Below are 27,126 nucleotides of genomic sequence, written 5' to 3'. Positions count from 1 at the left end.
CAGGTACACACGGATGTGCCGGACATCCACCGTGTCTGTCACGCGGGCCAGTCTGAGCAATGCTGAGCTGAGGCTTGGGGAGGGGAGTGTGGGCAGGTCTGTTCACACACTGCCCGAGTCCGTGTGAATCAAAGACCATGACGGCGTTCCATTCCCTTGTTCTAGGAATTTTTCATTTAATTTGGAAGGCAGAGAGACAGAGACAGAGACGTCATCCTTCCCCTGGTTCGTCCTGCAAATGCCCGCAGCAGCCAGGGCTGCCGAGGCCAACGCCAGGAGCCAGCAGCTCCGTCCGGGTCTCCACGTGCTGGCAGGGGCCCAGGGACCTGGGTCATCCCTTGCTGCCTCCAGGGGTGCACATGAGGAGGAAGGGGGATCCAAAGTGGAGCAGCCCGGACTGGAATGGGCGCCCGTAAGGGATGCTGGCATCACAGGCAGCGGTCTTGCCCGCCACACCTCAACAGCAGCCCTGAGATTCCATTTTTCCAACTCCTTTCATAGAGATGATCAGAGGGGCTGGCTTTGTGGCACAGAGGGTTCAGCCTCTGTCTGGAACACCAATATCCCATATTGGGGCACCTGTTAATGTCCTGGCTGCTCAGCTTCTGATCCAGCTCCCTGCTAATGCACCTGGGAAAGCAGCTGAAGATGGCCCAAGTCCCTGGGCCCCTGTACCCACGTGGAAGTTCCACACGGAGCTCCAGGCTTCTGGGTTTGGCCTGGCACAGCCCTGGTCATTGTGGATATTTGGGGAGTGAACCAATGAATGGAAGATCTCTCTGTGTCCCTCTGTCTCTGTAACTCTGTCGTTCAAATAAATAAATAAATCTTAAAAAAGAAATGATCAGAGTTTGTAACATTGTTCTTAATAATAAACAATTAAAAATAAAAGAAAAATTGAGTCATAGGGCATTAATAAACTACGTAGTGATGTGTACACAACATCAGATGCTATACAGTCATTAAAATCATATTTTAGGAGAACATTTACAATGCATGGGACAAAGCTGAAAACTCATTGTTAGGGGAAAATGCAGATAGTATGAAAAAGAAGACGAATATATGTATTTGTACACACACGTATGTAATCTCATTTGGCAGTCTGCCGGCTATCCATCCATTCCAGTCACCTCTCTGCCTGAAGCTGGCGTGATAAACTCCAAAAATAGGTTCTGTTTTACACTTAATTTTCCCCATAATTTTTAGTTAAAATGTCTTTTAATCTTAGGAAAACCTAACATGGTATTTTAGAAAACGTAGAAACCTTTATGAACACCGAAATAATTGTCCCGTGTGGACAGCGGCTGTGCTGAGGGCTGGCGGGAACGCTGTCCTGGGTGTGGTCAGAGACGTCACCCAGGACGGGGATTTTCTGTCCCTACCGCTCAGCTTTCCCACGGCATTCTTCTCCCAAGAGATGAGCTGGCCGGTGAGAGGCTAATGGCCTGCAGGAGCAACAGCACAAACATGGAGGCGGAAGAATGCAGTTATAGAAATGAGACTTGCTCTCTTGGGTCAAGGACTCTGCACTGCGTCAGAGATCGGAGCGCTGCACTAAAGCCCACTCCGTGTGTCTCCGAGTTAGGAGGTGGTGGCCCAGCGGAGTCGCCCCTGCCCACCGATCGCCCCCTGATCCTGAGTCTGCGGCTGCGGCCACCCCTCTCTCTGAGTGGCTCTGGCTTGGTGCTAAATGTGGGTGCTGGAGGCAGGGGTGCGGGCACACAGTGGGGCCTGGCTCTGTGCGGCGCTCACTCAGGGCCGGGGAGAGCCCTGACCGCGTGGAGCTGCGGTCGGCCGTCGGGCTAAGGAACTGGGTTTCTTTGGTGCAGGAGAGCCGTGCGCAGCGCGTGGTGCCTGCAGCATTGTCTTCAGGGGTCCCTGGTGCGGGTTGCTCCCTTAGCCAGATTTCGAAGGCGGCACTGTGGCCATTCTCCTCTCACAAACACAGGAGCCTTTGCCTGAGTCACAGGGACTGAGACCAGAGCCTCTCCCAGAGCCAGGCAAGGGAAGGGTGCCTGCCTCCCAGTCCCGAGTGGCAGGGGGTCTGCAGCCTGGGCCCTCCCCTGCTCCCGACTTCCCCGAGTGGTGTCTCTCCCTTCCATTCCCACTCACGTCCTCTTGCAAGTCATTCTGTCCTCAGCCTGCCGGGGGCTGATTCTGAGCGCACGCCCCCACTTCCGTCTGCACTTTCTCAGCAGACCCATCGTCTGGCCGGGCCAACTCATAATTAGATTTTTCAAAACCCTCTCTCCTCGTACATCAGCGGTTCCGCTCCCTCCATCATCTTCCTCAGCGCTCTCCGGGATCGTTTGTCAAACTGTCTGGTCCGCGCTTGGCCGTTCGCACGGGGGTGGGGGGTGGGGTATGCACTCCCAGCTGAGGCCTGTCGGGCTGCAGTCGGGGCCTTTGCGCCCATAGTTTTGCTTTTACTCCCCACTTGCCCTACCAGACCGCAGCATCACCTGCAGCTTCTGCTCCCTCCGAGTGTTCAGCCTGCTGTAGTTTCGGATCTCTGGGATGATGGTTTTAGAGCTAGGACTTTCTGGAAAGCAGGCTCTCTGTGTCTGAGCCCCTGAGTACTGGGAGACCCGACTTCCTGAAGCTCCAACGAGTTTTACAACCGGCCGACCTTTGGTGATGCTGGTGGTGCCGACATACAAGAGGCTGAGCAACAGACCCCTGACCCTGCACCGGGGAGCTGGTTTGAACAAAAGGCACAGCCGTACACAGACAGGAAACCCGCCCTGCCATCTAACAGAGGTTGGAGTCACCTTGTGGTTGCCAAGTCCTGGTCCAGCCCCACCAAACGCGGCACCAAAGAGGCAAGCTCGCAAGGTGTTGGGCGAAAGGCATCTATGAGAGGACTTTGAAGAGTTCATGAAAAATGGAAATGAAAGACGAGTTTACTTTGATGCTGAAGATGATGCAGTGCACACGCGGGTTTTCAGCACGTGCGAGGACCCCTCGGATGAGGGCACACATCCTGCAGTTTGTCATTTAGGACTTAGCAGAGCCTGGTCCGGTAAAGTCTCCTCTTGGACTTGCAGGCATTATTTTATGGTGGGCATCAATTTATTCCTTAAGTACAGACGCTAAGCACCAGTGACTCACTTGTTCCGGTGACCGACGGGGCTTTTAAATGCCTTCCTCGCTCGTGTGTGCATTTACGACAGCTACCATAGGCCAGTGTTCCGGGCCACTGGGGACAAACAGAATTGCTCTCGTCCCCAGGGAGTTTCTAGGTGAGTGGGAAGACACATGTCAGTCACAGCATCCTACAAACGCTGGTAGCCTCCTGAGGGCAGCCGGCGGCGCAGGTGCCTTGGCAAGGGCAGGTGGGCGGGTGTTCCGGAGCTCGGAGCGGCCAATCTGCTGCAGGCTTCCCGGGCAGCACACGTGCACGAGAGCGACTGCTCGCAGCTGAGCCAGCCCTGCTGCCTTGCGCGTAAGCTCTGGCAGCTCTGTTCTAAACTCGACACACATTTCATGTGCTCAGTGCGCCTAGTTTAGGAAATGACGCCCCCAACACGATTGCTCCATCAAAATGATGCCTAGGGAATGCAGTACGTCGTGTTTGTATTGCAGAATCTCCAGGGTCCACAAATCTGGCTCTGGGGGATCCCACGGCCTCAGGTTAATGTGAAATTTGACTGCAAATCTGGGAAAGTCGGCATCACTCCACCGCCAGTGTTCCCTGGTAGATGTCTACACAGCAGGTTTCATGGCAGACTTGGGGCCAAAGGTGGTGGTGGCGACGGTCAAACCACAGGACAGTGTGTCTGCGCCTGCTGCTGGACGCCCCAGAGTGTAGACGTCCCCGGCACCCCCTGTTTATTCTGTCCCTTACCCCGCGTCTGTGCTTATCCTGGGAAAGCCCTGGGGACGTCTTTCCACCCATCAGTCTCCTCTTCTGTTGAGGCTAGCAAGTCCACTAAACAGAAAATAAAAGGAATCCATGATCAAATAAATTTGGGATGCTCTGATTCAAATACAATAGGCTCCTTTTTAAACCACAGGGTGTCTCAGATTCTGCAACACAATCATGTATGTCGTAAACTTCTCAGGGAGTGGTGCTCCTAAGTGCTTAAAGGGAGCCACGTATTTATCTTTGCTAGTGGGTCCTCTGAGTTCCTTACGAACTCCGGGCAGTAACCCCTGCTCAGGTGCCTCCCTCCTTCCGTAGGTCATCTCTCACCGCTGGGAAGAGACTTTTCAGTTTGATGTAATCCTATTTGTCTGTTTTTGTCTTTGTGTCCCGTGCTTTGGGGATCTTATCCCAAAATCCTTGCCCACTCCAACGTCCTGAAGCATTTCCCCTATCTTGTCTCTCATGGCTTCGCAGTTTCAGGTCGCGTCGTTAAGTCGTTACCTCTGCTGAGTTGGTTTTCATACATGGAGAGAGATGAGGGCCACTCTTCTGCACGTGGGTGCTCAGTGGGCTCCACTTTCTGACCGCACTGTCCTCCTTTCTCATGCGTGTTCTGAGCGCTTTGTGGAGGTCAGCTGCTCGTCCATGTGTGGTTTTGTTCCAGGAGCTCAAGGGACAGTGGATAGGCGAGCTCAGTCCTGTGTTCAGCTGCATGGCGGGTGACTGCAGATAAGCATCACCACTGTGTGTTCCAAAGAACCTGGACAAAGGGATTTGAATGTCTTCACCGGACAGATAATTTACCCTGATGTCCGAGATCCACATGTATCGAAACATCACAGGTATGCTATGAATATTTACATTTTTAATCAATTAAAATTTTTAGTAAATAGATGAATGAAAAAAGATTTATATTACATATTTCTGAGAAGTTAGATCATTATGATAACTTTGATGACTTAAATGATTGCAGTGGCAAGAAGTCCTGTCATCCTTCAGGAAAGAGGCTTATGCCGTGCTAGCGGGTGAGAAATGAGAAGAAATTGTGTGTGCTGCTTTGCGTGGGCATACAACTGCCACGCGGTCCTCTTCTTGGGTTGCACAAAGACCCGAGCGGAAGGGGCGGAGCTCTTGTTTGGGGCCTGATATAGAGAGAACAGCTCTAAGAAGGTGAACACATTTCCCTCCCGCCTCCCCTCCCTCCCCCAACCCCCCTTCCTTCCCTTCGTTTTTGTTTTTTAAAGTTTTTGTAAAAATTAGACACATGCTCGATGCTTTACTTTCTGGTTCGCAAGCTGTTTCTGCTCACCAAATGCACCCCCCCCCCCCCCAGCCGCTCTGCCCGGGTACGAGGTGCAGGTGTGTCGCAGCTTCCTGGGCCGCTCCCGCTGGGGAGGGTGTCGTGTGTAGCGGCTCCCACGCTTGTCTGAACGCGGAAAACCTCCCGGGGCTCCCGTCAGCAGGACCCATTTCTGGACCTGCGAATCTGCAACGCCAGGTTCTCTGTGTCGGTGGGCGTGGAAGAGGCTCTCAGGACCTCTGACCGGGGCCGGATGGACCTGGCTGACGCCGAGCACTCATGAGCAGCCACGTGGGGGCGTCCTCGTCTGGCCTGTGCCCAGGAGTGGGACTGCTCGCTCTTCAGGGGCCATCCGTGACCCTGTGCTCTTGGGAAATTGTGACGCCACCCGATGCCGACTTCCCCATCTGGGATGAAGTCTCCTCCCAGCCATGTGCACCGCAAGGGTTAACACAACTGACGGAGCTGCGGGCAGGATGCTGGAGCATCAGAGATCCTGGCCTCCCTGGAAAAGTGTAACAACGTCCCCAGCGTGTACAAGGGAAATGACTTCTTGTAATTTATATGATTTGAACTTAATTTTATTTATCAACACCACTCTGCAAATGTGCAATTCCCACCCAAGTAAAGCCATTTAATCTTTAAACCCATTTAATCCTGTGAATGGGGTTGTTAAAATAAACACGGGCGATTCTCACGGGCCTGGGAATCCACGCAGCCGAGCAGCAGAGGCCAAGGCACTGCTGTGTTTTTCAGAGACGGGGGCTGCACTGGTTTCCAACGGCAAGAGTGGGGCTCTGCAGGCCCCACGCCGATGCGGTTGTCATCAACGCGCTCAGGGGTCTGAAGGCCCAGATGCGGCATTTCGGAAGCTTTGCCCATTTAATTCCTCAAAAATGAAAACGTTTACATTTTTCACTTCTTCGTTTTTTAAAGCCTCATTTCCGGCTGGGATTTGTCCAGCGACAGCCCAGATACGTGGCAGAAAAGACAAAGAACCAGGGTCATTAACTTGATGGATCAGAGGCTTGGAAAGTTGTAAATGAGTTTCTTCCCCTGGATCCGGAAAGTTACAAGAAGACAGGATCCTTCCCCAGCCCACTTCGTCTTCGGCGGCTCGTTTCTGTCATCTGCCGTCTCTCGGTCCCCGGTGACTGGAGAGGTCGTCACAGACCTCAGCTACTGCAGGCCGAGGGGCTCCCCTGCGTCATTAGTTAAAAGCGCTTATTTTGCATCACGTGTAAGGTCCACAATGTTATTTTTCTAGAGCAAAAGACGCTATCCCCCCCCATTTGTTCCCATAATGGTACGGCCTCAAAGAACCATGGATTCTTTAAATTGGGAAAAAATTGTCTGAACACACCCCCATCTAAACACTTCCACGTGCTACAAGTGCACCGCATAGAGTGATGGTGTAATGAGTGTAGTTTTCCTAATGGGAGCAGTCGTAAGTTTATCAGAGTATACATGCGATGATCTAACGGCAGGAGCACGCATATCTATTGCTACCATGCCCCCTCACACTCGAGTTGGCGACAGTGGTTTTAATGATTTATAGGCACATCCAGGATTGGTATCCCCGGGGCTCCTGTGATTTGCCTGTGGATCAGTCAGGACCCAGGAGAGACAATGGGCCCTCTCTGTCCCATAGCAGGTGTCTGCTTTCTCCGCCCCTCCCCCACCTCTCACCCGTGGGCAGAGGAAGCTTCCCGTGTTCTTGTCTCCAGGAAGGCAGCTAGGACTAGAGACACCACAGGACTGTCGGCACTGCAGGCTTCTACTTGGGGTCCGACCCCCTAGCACACGGCGCATCCTGCAACCATGCTGCGTGGGGCCACTCTGAGAGGAAGACGCCTTAACGAGCTTCCCACCCACAGGTGTGACGTCATCACAGGGCATCGTGGCTCAGCCGGTGCCAGGCCCTGTCCTACGCAACACACCGTCTGCGTTGTCTTCACTGGGGTAGCTTTGACTGGGGATTGGCAGGTGGCAGCTGGTGTCTGTCTCTCCCCATGGTAGAGGCCAGCTGTCACCATAGGAACCAGGGGCTGCGGGAAGGGAGGAAGAGCAGTGGCCGAGGGCATGAGGGTGTCTGTCTGCAAAGCAGAGGCCGTGTCCCGCTCCCGGGCCACCCTGGGAATCCGGGGCTTGCTTTGCATAGCCAACAGTGGCCTGCACAGAGCTTCTGTACTGAGCCCATCACACGAGCCACGTCAGCAGGGGCAGGGGTCAGGGTTAGAAGCCCCTTCTCTTCTCAGGGCCCTCGTGGGCGACTCGCATAGGACAGTAGGTCTGGGCAGCCAAGGAGGCCAGTAGGAGTCTGTTGATGTGATCACCAGAGACCACACCTGTGTCGGGCCCGGGAGGCAGGGTCCGGTGACACGGACTCCATTCGTTCTTCTATGTTTGGTTTCTTAATCGATTTCTGGTGAGAAAGTCCAGGTGCTATATTTGGCACCAGAAGAGCTGAGCTGTGAAAGTTGAGTTCGGCTCCCTAAGCCCTGGGCGTCTTCGCAGTGGGGCAGCCTCAGGTCTGCTGTGGAAGGACCAGCGGGTGAGGCGCTGGCTGCCGGCCTGCACCTGGCAAGTGGATAGTGGGTTCCACGGGCAACAGGGTCGCACCGTCCACTGTGACGCCGTGACGCCGTATGACCCGAAGGTGGTGAGGATGCGACGCGCTTATTTCCTGGGAGAGTCGATCCACCAAACTGGAAGCTTCGCCCTCTGACCTCACACACCTGCCAGTCGTGGGAAGCTTTGATTTAGGCCGCGTCCCTGGGGACTCTGGGTGTGCTGCGCCCTGGTGCTGAGGCTGGGAGGTTCCTGGGAGGAGCTGGAGACGGAAGCAGGGTGCGAATTACTGCTTAGTGACGGCGAGCGAAGCCGCAGAGAGGCGGGAGGTGCGGGGCTGGGGCGCTCACGCCTGGTGTGGGCTTCCAGACGCGCTTCGCGGCAGAGAGCCGCCGTTGCCAGCTTAGGGGGAACGGGCATGGAGAGTCTGAGCAAATTTGAAGTGTTCTGCTTACCCTCTGAAGACAGCTACAGCACGCACCCTCCCACGGGCAGCTATGAAATGCTGATGGGGTCCAGCTGGAAACACTGTGGGGTCAGCGGCATCAGCTCGCTTTCTTCAACGGCGTCCGTGCACTCTGCAAGCGCGAGACTGCGGCGTTGCCGATGAGGCGGGGCCCGGTGGGATTTCCACCACAGCCTCGCTGGGCTTCTCACGGTCAGGCTGACCCCCACCTGTCCTGGAGTCTCTTCCGCTCTCTCATCACAGCTCTTTCTGGCCCTGGGTCCCTGTCCCTGTCCCATCTGTCCGTGAACTTCCTGAATTCTTGTCTTCCCATGATCTGCTGAGATAGTGGCTGGCTGACGACCTTCTCCGGTTACCCCCACTGTTACAGATCACTGCTTTTGTGTTTCCACCCTGAGGTTAACGGGGTTTAGGGAGCAGGGAGGGTGAATTTATGTTACGTTCTCTTTGAACAGAAACCCATAATTCTCACGTTACTTTTCTCTCTTCCATTCACTCACTCATCACCTACGCAATGGCTTCCTTAGAGCACAGCAGAGGTGATGATTCAGTGCTTCCAAATGCAAAGGAAGAGACTGGGAGGTGCAAGAGGCCCTTCTTCATCCCGCAACATAGACAACATCAGGACAAGCACCGGGGGTGGGACTTGCGGAGGCCGGGAGCTCTGCTGGGGCCGGGGGCGGCAGGTGGACTCTGGCTGTGGCTCCAGAAGCTTCCAGGAAGGGCTGTAAGCTTGCTGCCCCACACAGCCTCTCTCCAGCTCTAAATGGGATTTTTAAGAAAACATTCATTTTGAATCATTCGTTGCGAATGTATAAAAACCACACTTGGTTTGTACGTTGATCTTTTATCATTGGCATATTGCAAACCTTTTAGTTCTAATACGTTTTAGTAGATTCTTTAAAACATTTTCAAATTTATTTATTTTGGAGGCAGAGAGAGAGAGAGAGCGCGCGATTGGTTCTCGCCAGCGGTTCGCTCCTCGAATGCCCGCAGTGGCTTTGCAGTGAAGCTGAGGCTGGGAGCTGGGGCCTGGGAGCTCAGCCGAGTCTCCCACACGGGTGGCAGGTGCACAGTTACGCAGGCCATCAGCGCCGCCTTCCAGAGTCCGCTTTATCAGAAAACTGAGGCCAGGAGCTGCGGCTGGGGCTTGAATTCAGGCTCTCTGGTGTGGGTGTGGGCCTCTCCTCTGGCACAGTCACTGCGAGGCCAGCTACCAGCGCCATTTTTAGTGGATTTTGAAACTTTTCTGTATCGAAGATTATATCATCTGCAAATATAATTGTACTTCCCCTCCAATTTGTATGTACATTGTCTCTCATGTATGCTCTGTCAACCATCTATCGGTCTATTATTTATTTTTGCCTAAATTCCCCGGCTGGAGCCTGCAGTACGATGTCAGACGGGTAGAGCAGACAGTCCTCTCTTGTTCCTGACTTAGGGGACAAGCATCCAGTCCTTCGTCTCCAAGTATGGCATTAGCTTTGGGTTTTGGTGGCTTCCTTATCAGCTCGGCAAAGTCCCCTTTGGCTCCCGTTTATTGAGTGGCATCTTCACGCAAGGGCGATGGGTTTTCTCAGAGGTCTGTGGTTTTCAGCGCTTTGTTCTATTGGTGTGGAGGCCGTGCTGTTGACTTCCAGGAGGGAGACCAGCCCTGCATTCCTGGCGCACCCCCGGGCTGGTCATGGTGGCTCCCTCTTGTGTGTTGCTGTCGTCTGCTTGCTCCACTGGCTCGGGCTGCTCCTCCTGTCTTCCCGGGAGCAGTGGTCTCCGTTATTTATTTCTAAGTGGAGAGCGGGAGAAGTCCTGAAACAGCTTGGACCATTGCTCAGAACCCTGGAGAGAGTCCTGTGCTTGCTGGCGTGCAGGCCTGCCTCTGCTCCCAGGCCCTGTGGAGCGCTGCCCCTCGGCGCTGCCCCACTCTGTCCCTGGTCAGACCAGGCCCACTGTCACCCGGGAGTGTCCCCAGGCTGTGCCCCCAGAGCGGCACACGCTTCCTCCTGGCGCTGGTGTGGCGACCTCCCGCTTCCAACCTTGGTCCGGCCGCGGCCGTGGCGAGGAGGCTCCGCAGCCGCCGGTCTCTGTGCTGCTGATCTCATCAGCCTGGCTTGCTTTTCCTTCTGTCCACCCATCTGTCACATCTGTCACAGTCATCTGTACTTCTTGCAACTACTCTTGTCTGCTAACGACTCACCCTGCGCCCTGAGAATAGGAGCTGTTTGAGCCCAAGGATCTTATCTTATCCTGCCATGTACCCCGTGCTCAACACGTATTTGTAGAGTGAGCGGACGGCACATGCAAAGCTCTTCGACCAGCACCCAGCTTTGGAGAAGGCTCAGTAAATATTTGACGGTGCTCTATGTTCAAATACTGCTGTGTGGTGAGGGCGGGATAGCACCAAACAAAATGTGTCTCCTAGATTCTAGACCTTACGGCCTGAAGAAGGCATCCACGGACAAAATGACCCCACACACTAGGTGAGCGGGGCGGCCAGGAGGGGGACAGGATGGCTGACCGTCCAGGGCCAGGATCAGGATGGGAGGGGGGTGTGAGCTGCAGGGAAAGGGGGGAGGCCCCGACAGTTGGGGTTGTCCCTCCCTCAGGGACAGAGGACAAGGACCAGTGATGTGACAGACGGGGGTGGGGCACAGACACGAGCGGCAGGTGGCAGCTGCTTGCTTGGTGCGGCCTCCCAGTCCAGGCCTCAGCTTTGGACTTTCCTCCCAAGTGAGAAGGGCTGGGCAGCACCGCGAGGGTGTCCCTGGGGCCAGAAGACGGCCTTGCCCGTGACCATGACGGCCGCAGGTGGGTGGATTAGTTAGGAGGCTCCGGCAGAGGCTAGCTGAGAGACGGTTGGCTGGTTTTAATTTATTCTATTTGCTTTCTGTAACTGTATTTTTCAACATACCTAAAATTCTCATGTAGCTAATATACACTTATTATATAAAAATTAAAATGTAAATTTGGAACAAGGGCTCCAGAAATCACATTTCTCTGTGAGCAGCCGGCGCCTTCCGCATGTGGACTGTGGACGGTCCAGAGGAGCTCGGGAGGAGTTCACCAGGGGTCACTGGAGCGCGTGCTGATGCCCAGCTGCTCAGGACCAGGAAGGACACACGCCTGGGGCTGGGGAAGGCGCGGTTTCGCTCTGGCAAGGGGGAGAGCGAGGAGGGTCGGTTCCTGGCCAGGAGGATGTGAGGGTCCCGGTACCTGTCGCTGTTTCAGGCGGCTTTGGGCGGTGGGGCGGCTCTGAGGTGGAGCCCAGGATCCCCGTCTCCTGGCGTCCAAGCCTCCGGGTAACATCCGCCTCCGGGGTGGGGCGGGGCGGGCAGGGTCGTCAGCCCTGCGGCCACAAGGAAGTCCACCCTGCCAAGGACCCCCTCGGGCTGCGAAGCTGCGCGTGAAGACTGAGCCCGGCTGACGCCTGCACACAGCCTTGCGAGAGCCTGAGCCGTGGCCGACCTGAGCTGCGGGGTTCCCACTGCACAGACAGGCGGAGTGAGGGCCGTGCAAGCAGCCACGCGTGTGGCAGTGTGGCCTGGTGACACATAGCTCATGTTGGTGCAGGTGGCTCACTGCCCACGTGACTTCCAGAGATAGCTTGGTCACTGTTTCTTCAGGCTCCCTGGGATAGGAACCTGTTTTTCTCCAGGGGTCTCTCCTGGCCACGGGCACAGGGGCAGGAATGAGCCTGCACCCCCCTGCACTTGTTCCATCGCCCATAACTCATGCCGCCATTCAAGTTGGTGTTCCTCTGGGAATGTGGGAGGCTCTTAATTTAATTTCTGTTTGTCTCACCCTTTGCACCAGCCCATCAGTTATAGATGTTACGGACAAGGAGCCTACGAGGTCCCAAGAGATCAAGCAAACCTGGCACCCAAGGCCACAAGGCCAGGGCTTCTCCGGTCACCGCTCGGCTCTGCTACATCAATGATCCTGCTCTCCTGGATTCCGTTCTGATTTCTCCTCTTTTATTTGAAAGTGTAGTCAATGCTTACACAATTGATTTTAGTTTTTAAAGATTTATTTATTTATCTGAGAGGCAGAGTTCAAAATTAATTTTATAACTGCCATTTGCAGTTTGCGAAACTCGGTGCCTGGGCAGTCCAGGGACTTTTACTTTGAAATCGAGCACCCCAGGCACCCCCTGCTCCCCTGCCTCCTGTGGGGGCTCCCTTGGCCGGTCCTCTGTGCTGTCTGGTTGTGTTTCCTCACCCACGCCACCTGCTCGCGTGGCTACAACCTCCCTGGCTGTGTGAGTCTGTAACGCACACCCTACCGCGCGCTCAGCCCGCGTCGCTGTCTCCCCGTCGTCTTGGACGCAGCCTATCTGGAAGCAAAACGAGTGTTCTCTCCAAAGACGCCGGGCCCCTCCTCGGGCTGACGGTGGCTTCCTGTCCTCCGTGTACCCAGCCCGGGGGTCCCCAGGCATCCCCAGAGCCGCCCTTCCGTTGCCCTCCGAGCTCACCGTTCTGCAGGCCCTGCCGAGTCCTGGCCTCCCCCTGCCCTGTCCTCGCGGTCGCATCACCCTGGCGACTGGAGCTGAATTCGAGCTCTTGGAATAGCGGGCTTCAGCCTGAAGCCTTGCGCCGCCCTCGCCTGCGCCGCCCTCGCCTGCGCCGTCCTCACCTGTGTGGCCCGCTGCTGCACTCCCTGTGGCCCCCTCCGCCGTGCCCGGCTCCCCGGGAGTCAGCCGCATGGCTCCGAGTCACGCGGCACTGCCCGGCTGTTTCCTGCCACACGGTGTTGGAGTCGGATTTGTTTGTTGTTTCCGTGCTGTTTGGTGCTTTCCGGTCAGATCTGAGCGTCCCCTTGAGCTCAGGCCGAGGGTCAGGCAGCCCCTGTGCTGTCCCCTCTGCCAGGGGTGCCCAGCCCTGGTCTGTGCACGGGTAGCCTGAGAGCGGTCGCTCTGGGGGCCGAGGGCTTGCACCTGCTCCCGGGAAATGGGAGCGACTGCTCGGGACCCAGTCTCAGGGGTCAGCCCCTGCTCCCTCCACCCAGCTCCCGCCTGACCGCCTGCGGCCTGGCCTCCTGAAACACTGAAGGTGGTTTCCTCCTCTGTGTGCTCCCCGAACCAAAGTGCCCCTCCCCCATCAGAGCCCTTGCAGACCTGGCCGGCCTGGGCAGGCCCCACTCTCCCCCGCCCACCCCGCGCAGGAAGTTACTTCAGCTGCCTGCGTTACCCCAAACAGCCATTTCTCTCTTGCCCAGCCGAGGCCAGTCCCGGTGGCCACAGCCCTGGGTGTCCTGGACACCCGGGCTTCCCCCAGCACCCAGTGCTGCTCCTCCCGACCACTGCCCCGGCCGATCTCCCTGGGTTAGCCAGGGTGGCGCTGGGGCAGCCGGAGGTCAGGTAGAGGAGCAGGCGGGGACTTGGGCGTGGGCGGGCGTGGGCGGGGGTGGGGGGCTGGCCTCTCCCGGGCTCCAGGACGGCCTGGGGCTGCAGGGCCAGGCCTTGGCGGCTGGGAGACGCCTTCGTAGGCCCCAGGAAGCAGTGGAGTCTCGGGCCTGCGTTTCTGTTTTCAGTTCATCTTCATCCTCTCCACTGTTTCCTCTTCGTGGCGGGCTCTCCCGCCCCACATCAGATCCTGTATTTCAGAGAGTGCGGTTTCTCACGGGCCAGGCGGAGGCCAGGGCAGGGCTGGCGAGGGAAGATTCTCGGGACAGCAGCTGGGGAGGCTGCAGAGCGGCAGAGAAAGTCCCAGATGGGCACTTGGAGGCAAAAAGCTGACAAGACCGTCTCCCAGCCGAGGGACACAGCCTCCCTCGCGATGTTCCCACGGCCACGGCAGCACCCACTACACTCCCGGCCCCTCCCCACCCGCCCTGGGGCCCCCACACCTCGAGGCACACAGCAGAGCTCCGGCCGGTGCGGGCAGCAGGGGCAGAGGGGGCTCCCTCTGAGGGCTGAGTGGACGCCTGTTTGATGTGATTTCTGCGTCTGTGCCTCGCTCACTGGTCAGCTCACGGTCAGTGGGAGGCCTGCTGCCTGGTTAGTAAGGGGCTACAAGGGGGCACCAGGAACACACAGACCGGGGGCGTGGGGCTGACAGGCGCCCCCTGTGCACTGACTTCCCCTCTCCTCTCTCCCCAGGGCAGCCACGGAAGTCCTGGCCATGCTGCTGAGATCCAGTAAGCACCTCTGCGGACAACTGGTTCTTTGTTTCTAGTTAAGGAACCCTCGTTGTCGACCGTGAGGCCGCACAGACCAGGTCCTGGGTGCGGGGGGTGAGATGGAGACCATGACTGGTGTTCCTGGTACAGGACTGCAGAGCGGGGGCATCTGTGCATGCGGACCTGTCCGCGCCAGTGCTGTCCAGACAGCTGACCTTGGGTGGGGACGGTCCACTGCGGCCAGCGGCCACACTCCAGCCCCTTCAGCAGGGCCAGCAGTCCGGGTTCCCGTGGGCACGCGGATGCCTGCACTGGGCTCCGTGCTCTCGGCAGGTGCGGTGTTGGCGTGGCTTGGGCAGCCGGGGTGCTGGTAGCAAAGTTCCATTAAACAGGGGCTCTTCTCCGTTGCTGGCATGATTGCAGGAGTGTGGCTCTGGGGGTCTGAGTAATTTGCGAACTTCCTTTTGCCCGGCAGCCATGGCCTAAATAGGTTGAGAGTCAATTTCGAGTGTGCGATGTAATAGAAGGCACGACGCACTTGGGAGCGAGGAAGTCGTAGCTTGATATTTTTATTTTTTGAAGAAAAACATTTCTTCATTTGTTTTAATTTGGTGCCTTGGAAACCAGCTGCTTCAATTGTGATTTCTGTTTCTCGATGGGGAGCCTGAGGCCTGTGGGTAGTAGGTGAGCTTTAATGAAACTCACAAATAAATAAATAAATAAAATTAGAAACATCCCCTGCCAACCATACATCTCTGTCAACCATGAGCCCAGAGAGGGGGCGGTCACACGGTGCTGCCTGTGACAGACCCAAGCACGCGAAGAAACCTGGCTTCACCTGCTTCATGGAACTGGCCGGATCCACGTGCCGGCGCCGCGAGGGCAGCGAGCAGGGGCCGAGGGGAGGAGACTGGTCCTTCTGGGACTGAACTGGCTTCTCCCTGTTTACCTGCTGCCTGCCACTCAGTTGGGACAGCTGGCGTTCGATGCAGCGTGTCGGGGAGCACTGACGGGCAGGAGCTCATGGGGCCACGGACAGGCTTCAGCGTCCCAGTGGGTGCTGGCTGAGGTCGCCCACTCCTAACGGGAGAGTCGGGCGGGAGGCCTCTGCCTCTCACTCAGTCTGCACGGCAGTGTCCTCCCAGCTTCTCACCCCTAGGCCCCTGGAGTTTGGAGAATTCCTTGCTGCTAGGGTCTGATACTTAAACCGCAGCACTCAGCCACACCCACCCAAGGCCAGCATCATTACCCCTGGTCGTAGCACACAAATGCTCACCCTCCAAGAGGTCAAAGCTGCCATCCACAGGCTGGAGCCCACTGAAGGCTTCCAAGGCCCCCGGCCCCTGTGCCTTGATCGGCATTTCACAGCAATGTCTTTCTTGCAAACTTGATCTTTTTTATTTTTAAAGATTTTATTTGCTTGAAGGTCAGAGTTACAGAGAGGCAGAAGCACACACACAGAGAGAGAGAGAGAGGCCTTCCATTCATGGGTTCACTCCCCAAATGGCCACAACAGCTGGATTTATTTATTTATTTGAAAATCAGAGTTACACACAGAGAGAAAGAGAGGCAGAGGGAGAGAGAGAGAGAGAGAGGGAGAGAGAGAGGTCTTCCATCTGATGGTTCACTCCCCAATTGGCTGCAACGGCCAGAGCTGCGCCGATCTGAAGCCAGGAGCCAGGAGCTTCTTCCAGGTCTCCCATGTGGGTGCAGGGGCCCAAGACTTGGGCCCTCTTCTGCTTTCCCAGGCCATAGCAGAGAGCTGGACCAGAAGTGGAGCAGCAGAGACTCAAACCAGCGCCCATATGGGATGCCAGCACTGAAGGTGGTGGCTTTACCCACTACACCACAGCACTAACCCCCCAAACTTGATCTTAAATTCCTGGCTCCCAGGGTGGGGGTAGGTGAACATGCACTGATTGCTTGCCGGGGAACAGGTTCTGGGGGACTCCCAGGAGGTCGCACAGGTGCCATCACAGGGGACAGGAAGATTCTGAGGTCATAGTTGGGCATTTAGACAGTGGAGACTGTCCCAGACTTGGGGTGCAGAGCGGCCATGCCAGGCAGTCACCCCTGTGTTCTACCAGCTTGAGCCAAGAGCTCCATGGCACGAGGGACCGAGTGTGGACGGTGCCATGGCCATGCAGCCGGGCCTGCTGCGGGGTGTGTGCCCCGCGGTTCTCCTGTGGCTTTGGGCCGTCCCTGGTCCTGCACGGTGAAGCCGGGGCCTGACCTGTGTGCTGGTGTGGCTCCCAGGGTGCAGGGAGTCAGTTTCTGTGTGCAGCCTAACACCCCGCCAGCTGGCACTGGTGCCGCGGAGAGTTTCTCCGGCTTCTTAGCCCCGGAGCCGGCTCCTCCCAGCTGGCGGTTACCCTGGTCTCGATCCCCGCTTGCCCTCCGCGCTTGCACCACAGGAGAGCATGCCTGGTCTAAGTGAAGCCAGAACAAAATATTCACTGCCTTGGGGCAGTCTGTTCCGGGACAGCAAACACTGGACTGGGCTGGGCACCTGAGGTCCTCGGCGGCTGGCTGGGCGCCCTCCCCAGGGGGAACAGGAAGGCAGAGTGGGGGAGTCGGGGAGGCTCGGCCGGGCAGCAGGCAGAACAGAGAGGGCACGGGGTGGCAGGGAGGCTCAGCTGTCTCCCGCAGCCCCTGCGTGGGGCGATGTGCGGGGTTGGAGGCTGGCAGGGGCCCAGGGGTGGCCTGGGAGCGTCCTGCCCCTCCTTCCTGCCTGGGCAGTGACCAGCACAGTGAGCTGGGGCGTCCTTGGCCTCTTCCCAGCGGTCTCGGCGGTGCGGCACCCCACACCGTAACAAACACGCTCATTCACGGGTTCCGTCTCCACCTCTGCAGGCTGGGGGGAGGGGCTCCAACCCAGATCCCAGGCCTGCCCTGTGTGTCTCCCTCTTTCCACCCAAACTAGGGCAAATCCTGCCCTAAATTCTGCTTGATCTTACCCAAAATACTTAGCTTTTCACTACCAGGACGTCTCACAGTTGTGATGAAGGAATGGTGTGACTTCTGGCAGGCCCCTCTTCCTTCAGTTCACCTAAGGAGCCTGTGGCCATTGTCGTGTCCCTGCCACTGCCCCTGCTCCGTCTTTGCTTCTCGTCTCTCTCTGTGTCTGTCCTCTCTCGCCCTTCACCGTCTCTGTCTCTGTCCACTCTCGCCCTTTCTCTGTCTCAGTGTCTGTCCACTCTCGCCCTTCTCCATCTCCGTCTCTGTCCATTTGCGCAGCATGGCTTCCCTTCACAAGCATGAGGCATAAACACGTGTTACAGACTCGCAGCCCCGGAAGTGGCGCTGGGTGAGGTCCGACGGGATTGTGCCTGCTTGGTGCCGGCTCCGGGATGAGTCCCAGTGGCAGCTCGGTGTCACCCTGGCTGCCCATATTTAAAGGTCAAGTTCCTACAAGGAGAAAATGGCCGCCCTAAACCTCCAGGAGGTGTGGGTGGTTGGTCTGCGGCTTAGGAACTGACGCTTACAGGAGTCTGGGCGGGGGAGAGTGCTGGGAGGAGGGAGGCCAGGTAGCAGAGGCAGGGAGGGAGGGAGGCAGCGGCAGGAGCGAGCTAATGCGAGGTCTGGCAGGAAGAGGACAGTCCCAGGGCTCCAGGTTAATGCTGTGTCTGGCAGGTGCACGGGGACACGGGGGACACAGAGGAGCGCCTTCTCAGCACCTCACGGCCTCGCCCCTGGCTGCTGGTCGTCCACTGGCCCCACAGTGGGCAATGCAGACGCCAGGGCATGCACGATGCCAAGGGAGACGGCATGGAGTCCTCAGAACGGTGACTGGTGTCTCCAGGTGGCCAGCACCCTGGCTCCCTTGGTCTCCCGACCACACACCGGACCTGGGGACCAGCGCCACCTGTGCTAAACTCGCTCAGCTCGCCCTCGCTCTGGTCTCTGACCCCACCCAGCCCCCATGCCAGCCCTGGGTTCCCTGCCCAGCCTCTTCCTAGGACTCCGTCTTGCAGCTCCACAGACCGAGCCACGGTGTGATCGACAGATCACGCGTGTTTTGCACATATGTCTGTGTGCGTGTTTTCCTGGGATCAACAGATCGCATGCGTCTGTGTGTGTTCTGGGGAGAGGCCCACAGGCTCCCCGGGAAGCTGCCCACGCCCTAGTGTCCACTGAGAAGGCTGCAGGTCCCGGCTTAGCCTGCAGTGGTGAAGCGGCCGTGCCATTCCTAGGCGGCAAGGATGGACCCACGCCGTGGTGACGGCCTTGCTGTCTTCTGCACCGTGACTCCTGGGGGGCACATGGTGATGGCTGATGGCCAAAGCTCTGCTTCCCACGGCCTCACCGGGCTCCACATCTGCCGCTGGGAGCTGCCGCCGGGATCCACGCTGCCCCAGCACAGCTTGGCCGGCCCCATCCGTCAGCGCTGTCGGTCTGAAGGGATGACGCAGACGTCTCCCGCTTGTCCAGTTCTTAGGTGTCAAACACAGCCCGCGTGTTCCGCCTTCTGGGGTGGGGGGGTGTGCGAGGCCGGTTTCACAGGTGAAGGCTGGGTGACGCCCAGCGCTGCTGGAGGCCCCAGGTCCGGGGACCCTGAGGGAGGCGGGGGTGGGGGGTGGGGGGGTGGGAGTGCTGCCAGGAGGGAGCTCAGCCAGCGCTTCCCAGGGGTTAGCATCATTTTGGGAGGGTGGAGGTCTTACTAGGTCTGCACAGGCACCTGGAGGCAGCCGGGTGTCCGGGGTGAGGTGAGCCGGGAAGCCTCACCAGCGAGGGCGGCAGAGAGGAGGGGGCGGGCACAGGGAACTCTGACCCCAAAGTCTAGTCCCCGCGGTGGGCGCCAGCGGACCCGGGTCCAGCGCTGGCCGGCCCCGCGCCACGGGCCGCCGTTCCCGCCGCCGCCGCGTGGTGGCGCTGTGTCTCCAGGTTTCCGCCGCGGCGGCCGGCGCGGACGCGGGGTGAGTCATCTGTTTATCGGGAGGTTATTTTAATCTAATTTTGGCCATCTTTGCTGTTCCACACTCGCTGTGGTTCCCAGCGCCAGCAGCGTGCATGTCTTGAAGGAAATGAGCCGTGACGCGGGGCGGGAGGCGGGGACGGGCCAGGTGAGCGGGGCCAGGGTGTATCCGTCCTCGCCTCCCGGACCCCCGCGCCCTGAGCCCCGCAGCCCCGAAGGGCCCGCTCCCGGGACCCGGCTCCCGCCCCGCACCAGCCCGCTCCCCGCTCCCCGCTCCCGCTCCCGCTCCACACCGGCCCCCTGCACGGCCCGCCCCAGCTCCGGCCCCTCACGGGCGCCCCGCATGGCCTGCTGTTCCTGGGACCCCCGCATGGACCTGCCCTGCGCCCGGGGCTCCCCGCGCTCTCTGGACGTCGGGGGTCCCGCCCGGGGGAGAGAACCCGTGGTGGCCGCTCGTGCCGGCCTGGCCCCGAGGGCCGCAGGCGAGGGCCGCGGGTTACTGGCCGCGGGTTGCTGGAAGGCTCTGGAAGGCTCTGGAAGCGGCCTCACGGGGCGCGGGCAGAGCGAGGCTGTGGTTTGAAAGGAACTTGGACCCGGCTGTTTCTCCCGAGGCTTGGAGGTGTGGCCGATCTCACCTTTAAGGCGTTCATGAAAAACGCACGTCATAAACTAAGCATGGATTCCAGAAACCTTTGGTACCCAAAGTTGGCTCTTACTTCCGTTGTCCACGAGCTTTCTGGGGGGTGGAGAGGGCGGGCGGCAGCCGTCTCCCCAGACCAGACGGCCAGGGCTCAGCGGGTTCCGGCTGGACACGGCTGCGGTTGTGCTGTGGCCACACAGAGCCCGCCTCCCACAGCTGTGAGGGACAGCCGCTCACCTGTTGTCTCCTTCCGGGCTTTGGCACTGCCAGGTGGTCGGGACCACGCGTGAGGCGGCCGTGTGGCGGTGCCGTGTGCCTGGGGACCGCTCTGTCCACGCTGCGGCCTGAGGGAGGGCTGTGTGTGCGGGCAGTGGAGGGGTGAGGCTCTGGGGCCGGCGGCCGGGGCCTCGGCCGGGCATGCAGCCCCCTTTCCCTGTTCAGCGCCGTGGGCTGCTGGACTGCACTGGCTTGGGCCGGTTTCTGGGGAAACAGAGACGAGGTGTGTGCGGCACTGCCGGCAGATGCACCTGTGCAGCCCAGCCCGCAGACGGGCGGGCACGCGGTTGCTGTCACTGGAGGCAGGCAGGGGTTAACTGCCCTAAGTGCTGGAGAGTTTAGGTCTGATATCGCCCTGGCGTAATGGATGCCTGGCTATGGATTGACAAAGATAAAGTATCACCAAGATTTAAAGAGATAGACAAAAAGATAAACATCGCCCGCCTGCGAAGGCGCACATTCCGGATTGACTGTTCAATTATTTATTTATGTCGAGGCGCACATCAGGTGTTTCCTGCAGGCTTCTGATAATACGCCCAGCAGAGCTCCTTCCCGTAGCCTGGCGCTGGCAGACGGGGCAGTGCTCAGCTGTTCAGCGGCACTGGTGCTCGGGTGAGCGGTTTCGCCCGAGAGAACCCTCAGATGCCTGGGCCGGTGACCGGGGGCTGCTGGTCTCTCCCGAGAAGGGGCCGGGAGCTGCACATCCCGGGGCTCCCAGGCCCCGGGGCGGCAGAAGAGGACGCGGCAGCTCCCGAGGCCCGGGACGCGGGATGCACACTTGGACGCTTGGGGCCAAAATGCCTCCTTTCACTTCATGACCAACAGTTTCAGATCTCCCTATAAAAAATAAAACATGGGCACCTTTGGATGAGGTTGTTTTGCCGAGCCAGGGCTCTTACACGGACGACAGAGGAGCTGCCTGGGTGGTGGGGTCGGGGTGGCCCATGGACCCCATGGGCCTGCTCCGTAGCCCGGTCCCTAACCCCCAGGAGATGCAGGGACACTTTGTGGGTGTCCCTGGACCCACTCGTGTTGGGGGGCGGGGTGGGGAGGAAGCGTGCAGGTTGGGCTTCAGTGCAGGAGGGGAGGGAGGCGGGGGGCTGTGTGGGGGCTTTGCCTGCCCGGCCGTCGGGTGCGGAGAGCATGGAACACCAGAAAGGAAAGGAGCCGAGTGACAGGACAGGGCGTGAGGCGCGGGCTGTGGCCTCCCCGGATGCTCCCCGGGCCTCGGCAGCCGCCACAGGTGGGGCTGCTTTCCGTGGGCCATGTGGACACATGTCTGTGTTCTGGCCAGGAGCACGGGTGCCCCCGCCAGGCGGAAGCCTCGCCCCAAAGGGAGGAGGAGGGTGGGGAGGGCTCTGCTGCTCTCCCTCCTGGACCGTGCTGGCTTGCTTCCTGGTGCGAGCGCTGGCGAGGCCGCGGCGCCGGTGTTCTGCAGGGACCAGTGGCCACGGGGGCGCCTGCGGGGGCTTGGGCAGGGCGTCCTCAGAGTCTGGACCTGGCAGGAAAGCTCCTTGGTGAATTCCCAGGCAAAGGTTCTCATTGCCAGGGAACGGCAGCGAGCAGAGGGAGGAGCTCTGGGCCTGGCCAGCCTGCTCCTGCACCGCTGCTGGGGCCGGGGTCTGCGCGGGGGCCGGGGTCTGCGCGGGGGCCGGGGTCTGCGCTGGGGCCGGGGTCTGCACGGGGGCCGGGGTCTGCGCTGGGGCCGGGGTCTGCACGGGGGCCGGGGTCTGCACGGGGGCCGGGGTCTGCGCTGGGGCCGGGGTCTGCACGGGGGCCGGGGTCTGCGCGGGGGCCGGGGTCTGCGCGGGGGGCCGGGGTCTGCGCTGGGGCCAGGTCTGCACCCCTGCCTGCCTCTCCAGCCCTGCTCGCTGCTCTCTCTGCACTTCCGTTGCCGGGCTTTGGCTCGCCGCCATTTTGTTATTGGCGTCAAGCTGTGGCCTCTCCACTTGCTGTGCCTGTGGGATTCCAGGACTCCCAGATAAGTTCAAAAAATCTCGCGGAAAATGAAATAAAAGGTAAGATTGTTTGGTGCCGATTTTTGGAATCCGTGCATAGTTTCCTCACCGCACACGTTTCCTTGCCTTGCTCGTGACCGGGCATTGAAGACCCCGCGTCTGCATCCTGACTCCTCGGGGCACTCAGTTCCAGCTCAGATGCCCCCCCCAACCCCGGCTCTTCCCTGACCACAGGGCCTACAGCCGCCAGCCCGCCGTGGCCCCAGCATCTGTCCCTGTGCAGGCCGCGTGGCTCCTGTGCCGTGTCCCCCGTGTCTCCGTGGATCTGCAGCTCCGTCCGCAGTGGCTGCGGCTGTGCAGGCGCACGCTGGCGGGATGACGTCCTAGAGAAGCGCCCGGCCGGCGGATCCCCTGTGGCATCTGGGTCTGGGGTCCGGCTTTGGCCTTGGCTCGTGCCCCGTGTGGGCTGCCTTGCTGTGGAGACCTCCAGTGGCCACCTCTCTGGCAATCAGCTCCTTGTATCTCTACAAGGAGATATTTTCAAAGTAGCCACGCTGGAAGTCAGTCTCTCCTCAAACTTCGACGTCCTCACGGTCGGTGCACCGTGTGTAGTGTGCCGCCGCGACTGGAAAACACCGCCCCCAGTGAGGCAAACCCCAATCCTGGAACAGCGCCATCGTGGCGGGGGAGAGGGGAGAAGGACGGCCGTGGAACCCAGCGGCTGATGGGACTAGTCACCCGTGGACAGGGCATCCATGTTCCTCCCCCACAAGGCCCTGCAGCCACGGCCCCTCCTCAGCCCAGCCCCTCCTCAGCCCAGCCCCCTCCTCACAGCCAGCCCCCTCCTCACAGCCAGCCCCCTCCTCAGGCCCAGCCCCTCCTCACAGTCCAGCCCCCTCCTCAGGCCCAGCCCCTCCTCACAGCCCAGCCCCCTCCTCAGGCCAGCCCCCTCCTCAGCCCAGCCCCTCCTCACAGCCCAGCCCCTCCTTACAGCCCAGCCCCCTCCTCAGCCCAGCCCCCTCCTCAGCCCAGCCCCCTCCTCACAGCCCAGCCCCCTCCTCACAGCCCAGCCCCCTCCTCAGCCCAGCCCCTCCTCAGCCCAGCCCCCTCCTCACAGCCCAGCCCCTCCTCAGGCCCAGCCCCCTCCTCACAGCCCAGCCCCCTCCTCACAGCCCAGCCCCCTCCTCAGCCCAGCCCCCTCCTCACAGCCAGCCCCCTCCTCACAGCCCAGCCCCCTCCTCAGCCCAGCCCCCTCCTCACAGCCCAGCCCCCTCCTCACAGCCCAGCCCCCTCCTCACAGCCAGCCCCCTCCTCACAGCCCAGCCCCCTCCTCACAGCCCAGGCCCTCCTCAGGCCCAGCCCCCTCCTCACAGCCCAGCCCCCTCCTCACAGCCCAGCCCCCTCCTCAGCCCAGCCCCCTCCTCACAGCCAGCCCCCTCCTCACAGCCCAGCCCCCTCCTCAGCCCAGCCCCCTCCTCAGCCCAGCCCCCTCCTCACAGCCCAGCCCCCTCCTCACAGCCCAGCCCCCTCCTCAGCCCAGCCCCTCCTCAGCCCAGCCCCCTCCTCACAGCCCAGCCCCTCCTCAGGCCCAGCCCCCTCCTCACAGCCCAGCCCCCTCCTCACAGCCCAGCCCCTCCTCACAGCCCAGCCCCTCCTTACAGCCCAGCCCCCTCCTCACAGCCCAGCCCCCTCCTCAGCCCAGCCCCCTCCTCACAGCCCAGCCCCCTCCTCACAGCCAGCCCCTCCTCACAGCCCAGCCCCTCCTTACAGCCCAGCCCCCTCCTCACAGCCCAGCCCCCTCCTCACAGCCCAGCCCCTCCTCACAGCCCAGCCCCCTCCTCAGGCCCAGCCCCCTCCTCACAGCCAGCCCCTTCCTTGTGGCCAGCCCCCTCCTCAGGCCCAGCCCCCTCCTCACAGCCAGCCCCTTCCTTGTGGCTCAGTGCCCTTCCTTAAGCTCAGGGGGCAGGAGGGAGGACAGGCCCTGCGGAGGTCGGGGGTGGAGGGAGGCTTGGATTCTGAGGCTTTCCTGAAAGTGAGGACGCCCAGTGACTTGGGAGTGAAGCTGGACCGTCCTCGGGAGCAGGTGCTGAGGGGCGAGGCTGGCCCATCCCTTCTCCAAGCCTCAAAGACCCCAGGTGGGCCCCGGAGCCCTGAGAAGCATAGGCCATCCTGTGGGCCTTCACCTTGAGGCGCCAACTCCCAGCACAGGCAGGGGCCTGGCTGGTGGGGGGCGGCCTCAGCTGCAGGTCTTGCTGTGGCTTTGTCACCAGTAGCCTTTCAGAACCCTCCCCGCGATGTGGCTTGAGTGGGCAAAGCTGAAGGTGTGTAATTGGTGCAGACATTGTATACTGCGCCCACAGCCTCGGGGGCCTTGGGGGTAACGTGGGACGAGTGCTTCGAGTCAGAAGGGGCGCTCCCTCTGAACCCCAGACACGCCGACCGTCAGCTCTGTGGACGCAACCGAGCCGTTTGACTCCCCGGCCTCTGTGTCTTCACGCGTATGAACAGAAAGGCCACGCGCATCTCAAGCTTCTGAGGCCAACGGGAAGATCCAGGAAATGATTCGACGGGTGCCGCTCGTGGCGGGTGGGCAGGGCGCGGAGCCGTAGCAGGTGCTGTCGGTGTGGCTCGGCAGCCTCGGTGAAAGGCTGCGTTGTCCAGACGCATCTCAGTGGAGGCCCTGGGAAGACCACTGAAGCCACGTGTGGGGCGTGGCAGTCGGCTCTGTCGCTCTGGGTCTCAACTATGTCCAAGAAGGGAGGCTCGAGGGTGGACACCACGGCCTGAGGCTGTGGGCCACAGGGGGTCTTTAGTGTGGGGTCCTGACTGCTGAAGTGATCCAGGGTTGGTGACACCGTGAGGAGGGGGCTTGGAAGCAGAGGCGGATTTCTAGAAAGATCCCGAGCAGATGGGAAACTCGGTGAGGACTTTCCTGGGCCAGCAGTGGCCAAGTGCACTGGCAGCCGAGGGTGGTCTCTCTTCCCAGGACGGGCAGGGTCCCTGGGTTTATTCTACTCACACGTCTCATCACAAGCAAGGGTGGCCCATGGAACACTTAGGATCCAGAGGGTCTCCCCGGGTTAAGCCTTTTCCTCTGAAATTGGGGCCCAGCACATGTAAATATCGGCAGAGATGGGACCACTAAGATGCACTCGTGGACCTGACCTTGTCAGGGTGCAGGGATGAGGTGGGGCGTGTGGTCAGGGTGTCTCAGGACAGAGGGCAGCAGCGGAAGATTGGGGGCCCTTCGGGGTGAGAGGTCAGACACAGACCATGGCGGTTTCTTTAGAAACCTTGCCAGGGCTGTTCTCATGGAGAAGTAGTGGGGTTGGGGGCCTTGGCACTGGGAAGGGGGTTACGGCTTGTTTTGCCTTACACTATGCCAGGGCTGTGCTGTGCATCCTGCGCTTCGAATGGGCTTTTAAGGCAGACACTTAAACATCTCTGTCTGTTTGTGTCGCTGTGACAGCTGCAGATGATGGAAAGACAGTATAGAATGGCTAAGTGTCAGTCCGTCTTGTGCTGCTGAAACAAAATACCCAAAACTGGGCAATTTACGGGGAACAAAAATTCATGTTCTCACGGTCCAGAGGTGGAAAGTGCAGTGGCGTCTGTGGAGGGCCCACTTGCCGTGTGCCGGCGGGAGGGAATGGAAGGCGCGCTCGGGGATGCAGCAGGAGACCGCTCCTGGGAGGCCCCGAGTCTCCTGCAGTAGGGGCAGCCCTCATGGCCTGCTCCCGTCTTAAAAGTCCCCACCTCTTAATGCTCTCGCATCAGCAACACCTGAGTTTGGGAGGGACACCCTGAAACCACAGCGCTGGGGAACTTGACTGAGGTGACACGCAGTGAACAGTGGGCCAAGCCCTCGCCAGTGGCTCTGGGGCCTGCAGCAGCTCCTCTGCTTGCACAAGGCTGTGGGCGGAAGTTCCCATCCGCCTCAGCGTCTGGCACAACAGAGGCCGGGGTGTGGAACAGTGGACGGAGGGTGCTGATGGGCGGGGCAGCAGGAGGAGAGGGGAGAGTGGGCAGCAGGCGCCGAGTGCCCAGTGTGTGGCACGTGCTCCTCGGCCCACGGGGGACGCTGTGGTTGGAGTGTGACGTGTCCTCTGGCCTCAGACCGGAACACACACCCGAAGCCCAAAGTGATTGACAGTGAGAGGGTGGAAACCTCAGCCAGCCCTGGTGCCCAGGTGCGGTGACGTGACTGAATCGGGTCAGCTGAGCGAGGCCTGTGGTTGAATCCTGGGAGGGAGAGCTGAGACACAGGCCCACGCTCTCCGACGCCTGCCGTGGCTGGCTGTGCCGTGCCGTGGGACTAGGGCCTCCACAGCCAGGAGGCGAGCTCGCGGCCTCACGCGCGGCCTCGCAGGAATGGAGTCTGACTCGCAGGGTCTCGCTGTCTCTCCTGAACCGGGTTGTTCCCAGCTTTGTTTGCAGGGGAACTCGGTGCAGGCACTGCCGAGTGCCTCAGAGCGTGGCGGGCCTGGCTGTGGGCGAGTCTCCGGCACAGAGCGCCAGCAGGCAGTGACGGGTCCTGAGCTTGGGGAGGACGGGCAGGGTCTACAGGATTCTGTGCCTGCTTCCTGGAGTTGCAGGGCTGTGTCCCCCTGCGTGAGGCACCTGCTCCCACAGTGCCCCTGCCTAAGACCAGATAGGCTGCACGGGGAGGCGGGCAGTGGGCAGACACAGTCACTGAGACATCGAGCCTGGAGCCTGGGCGGATGCTGGGCCCTCCTGTCCGCTTTGTGAAGATGGTCCTTGTGCCCAGCATCACGAGGTGGCGTGAGTTACCATGGCAACCTGAACGCACACCTGGAGGCCGGGCCGCCCGTCTGTGGTTCCGGGTGAGGGTTGCATGTTTTGTGCTCCAGATTATCCAAGTTTATTATGGAACACATGGCCAATACGGACGACAGGGAAGTCTAAACAAGCAAATGGAGCTATCGGTCCCCTTTCGATACCTTGGCATTTTCCTGTCCGGTTTGCGTGGGTGTGAAACTGGCTTCGACTGGGTTAGC

The 27,126-nt window shown here is 59.9% G+C and overlaps 1 protein-coding gene across 1 annotated transcript in view; it reads left to right on the top strand.

Moving 5' to 3' along the window:
• Positions 1-27,126, top strand: part of AGBL1 (AGBL carboxypeptidase 1) — a 636,726-nt gene that overhangs the window by 88,142 nt on the left and 521,458 nt on the right. Inside the window, exon 6 of the mRNA XM_070053460.1 lies at positions 14,300-14,337. Coding sequence (XP_069909561.1) covers positions 14,300-14,337 — 38 coding nt within the window. The remainder of the gene's footprint in view (positions 1-14,299; positions 14,338-27,126) is intronic.

Source organism: Oryctolagus cuniculus, chromosome 12 (genome assembly GCF_964237555.1).
Source record: "Oryctolagus cuniculus chromosome 12, mOryCun1.1, whole genome shotgun sequence".
Taxonomy (NCBI): Eukaryota; Metazoa; Chordata; class Mammalia; order Lagomorpha; family Leporidae; genus Oryctolagus; species Oryctolagus cuniculus.
This window is presented reverse-complemented; position numbering and strand designations above follow the sequence as displayed.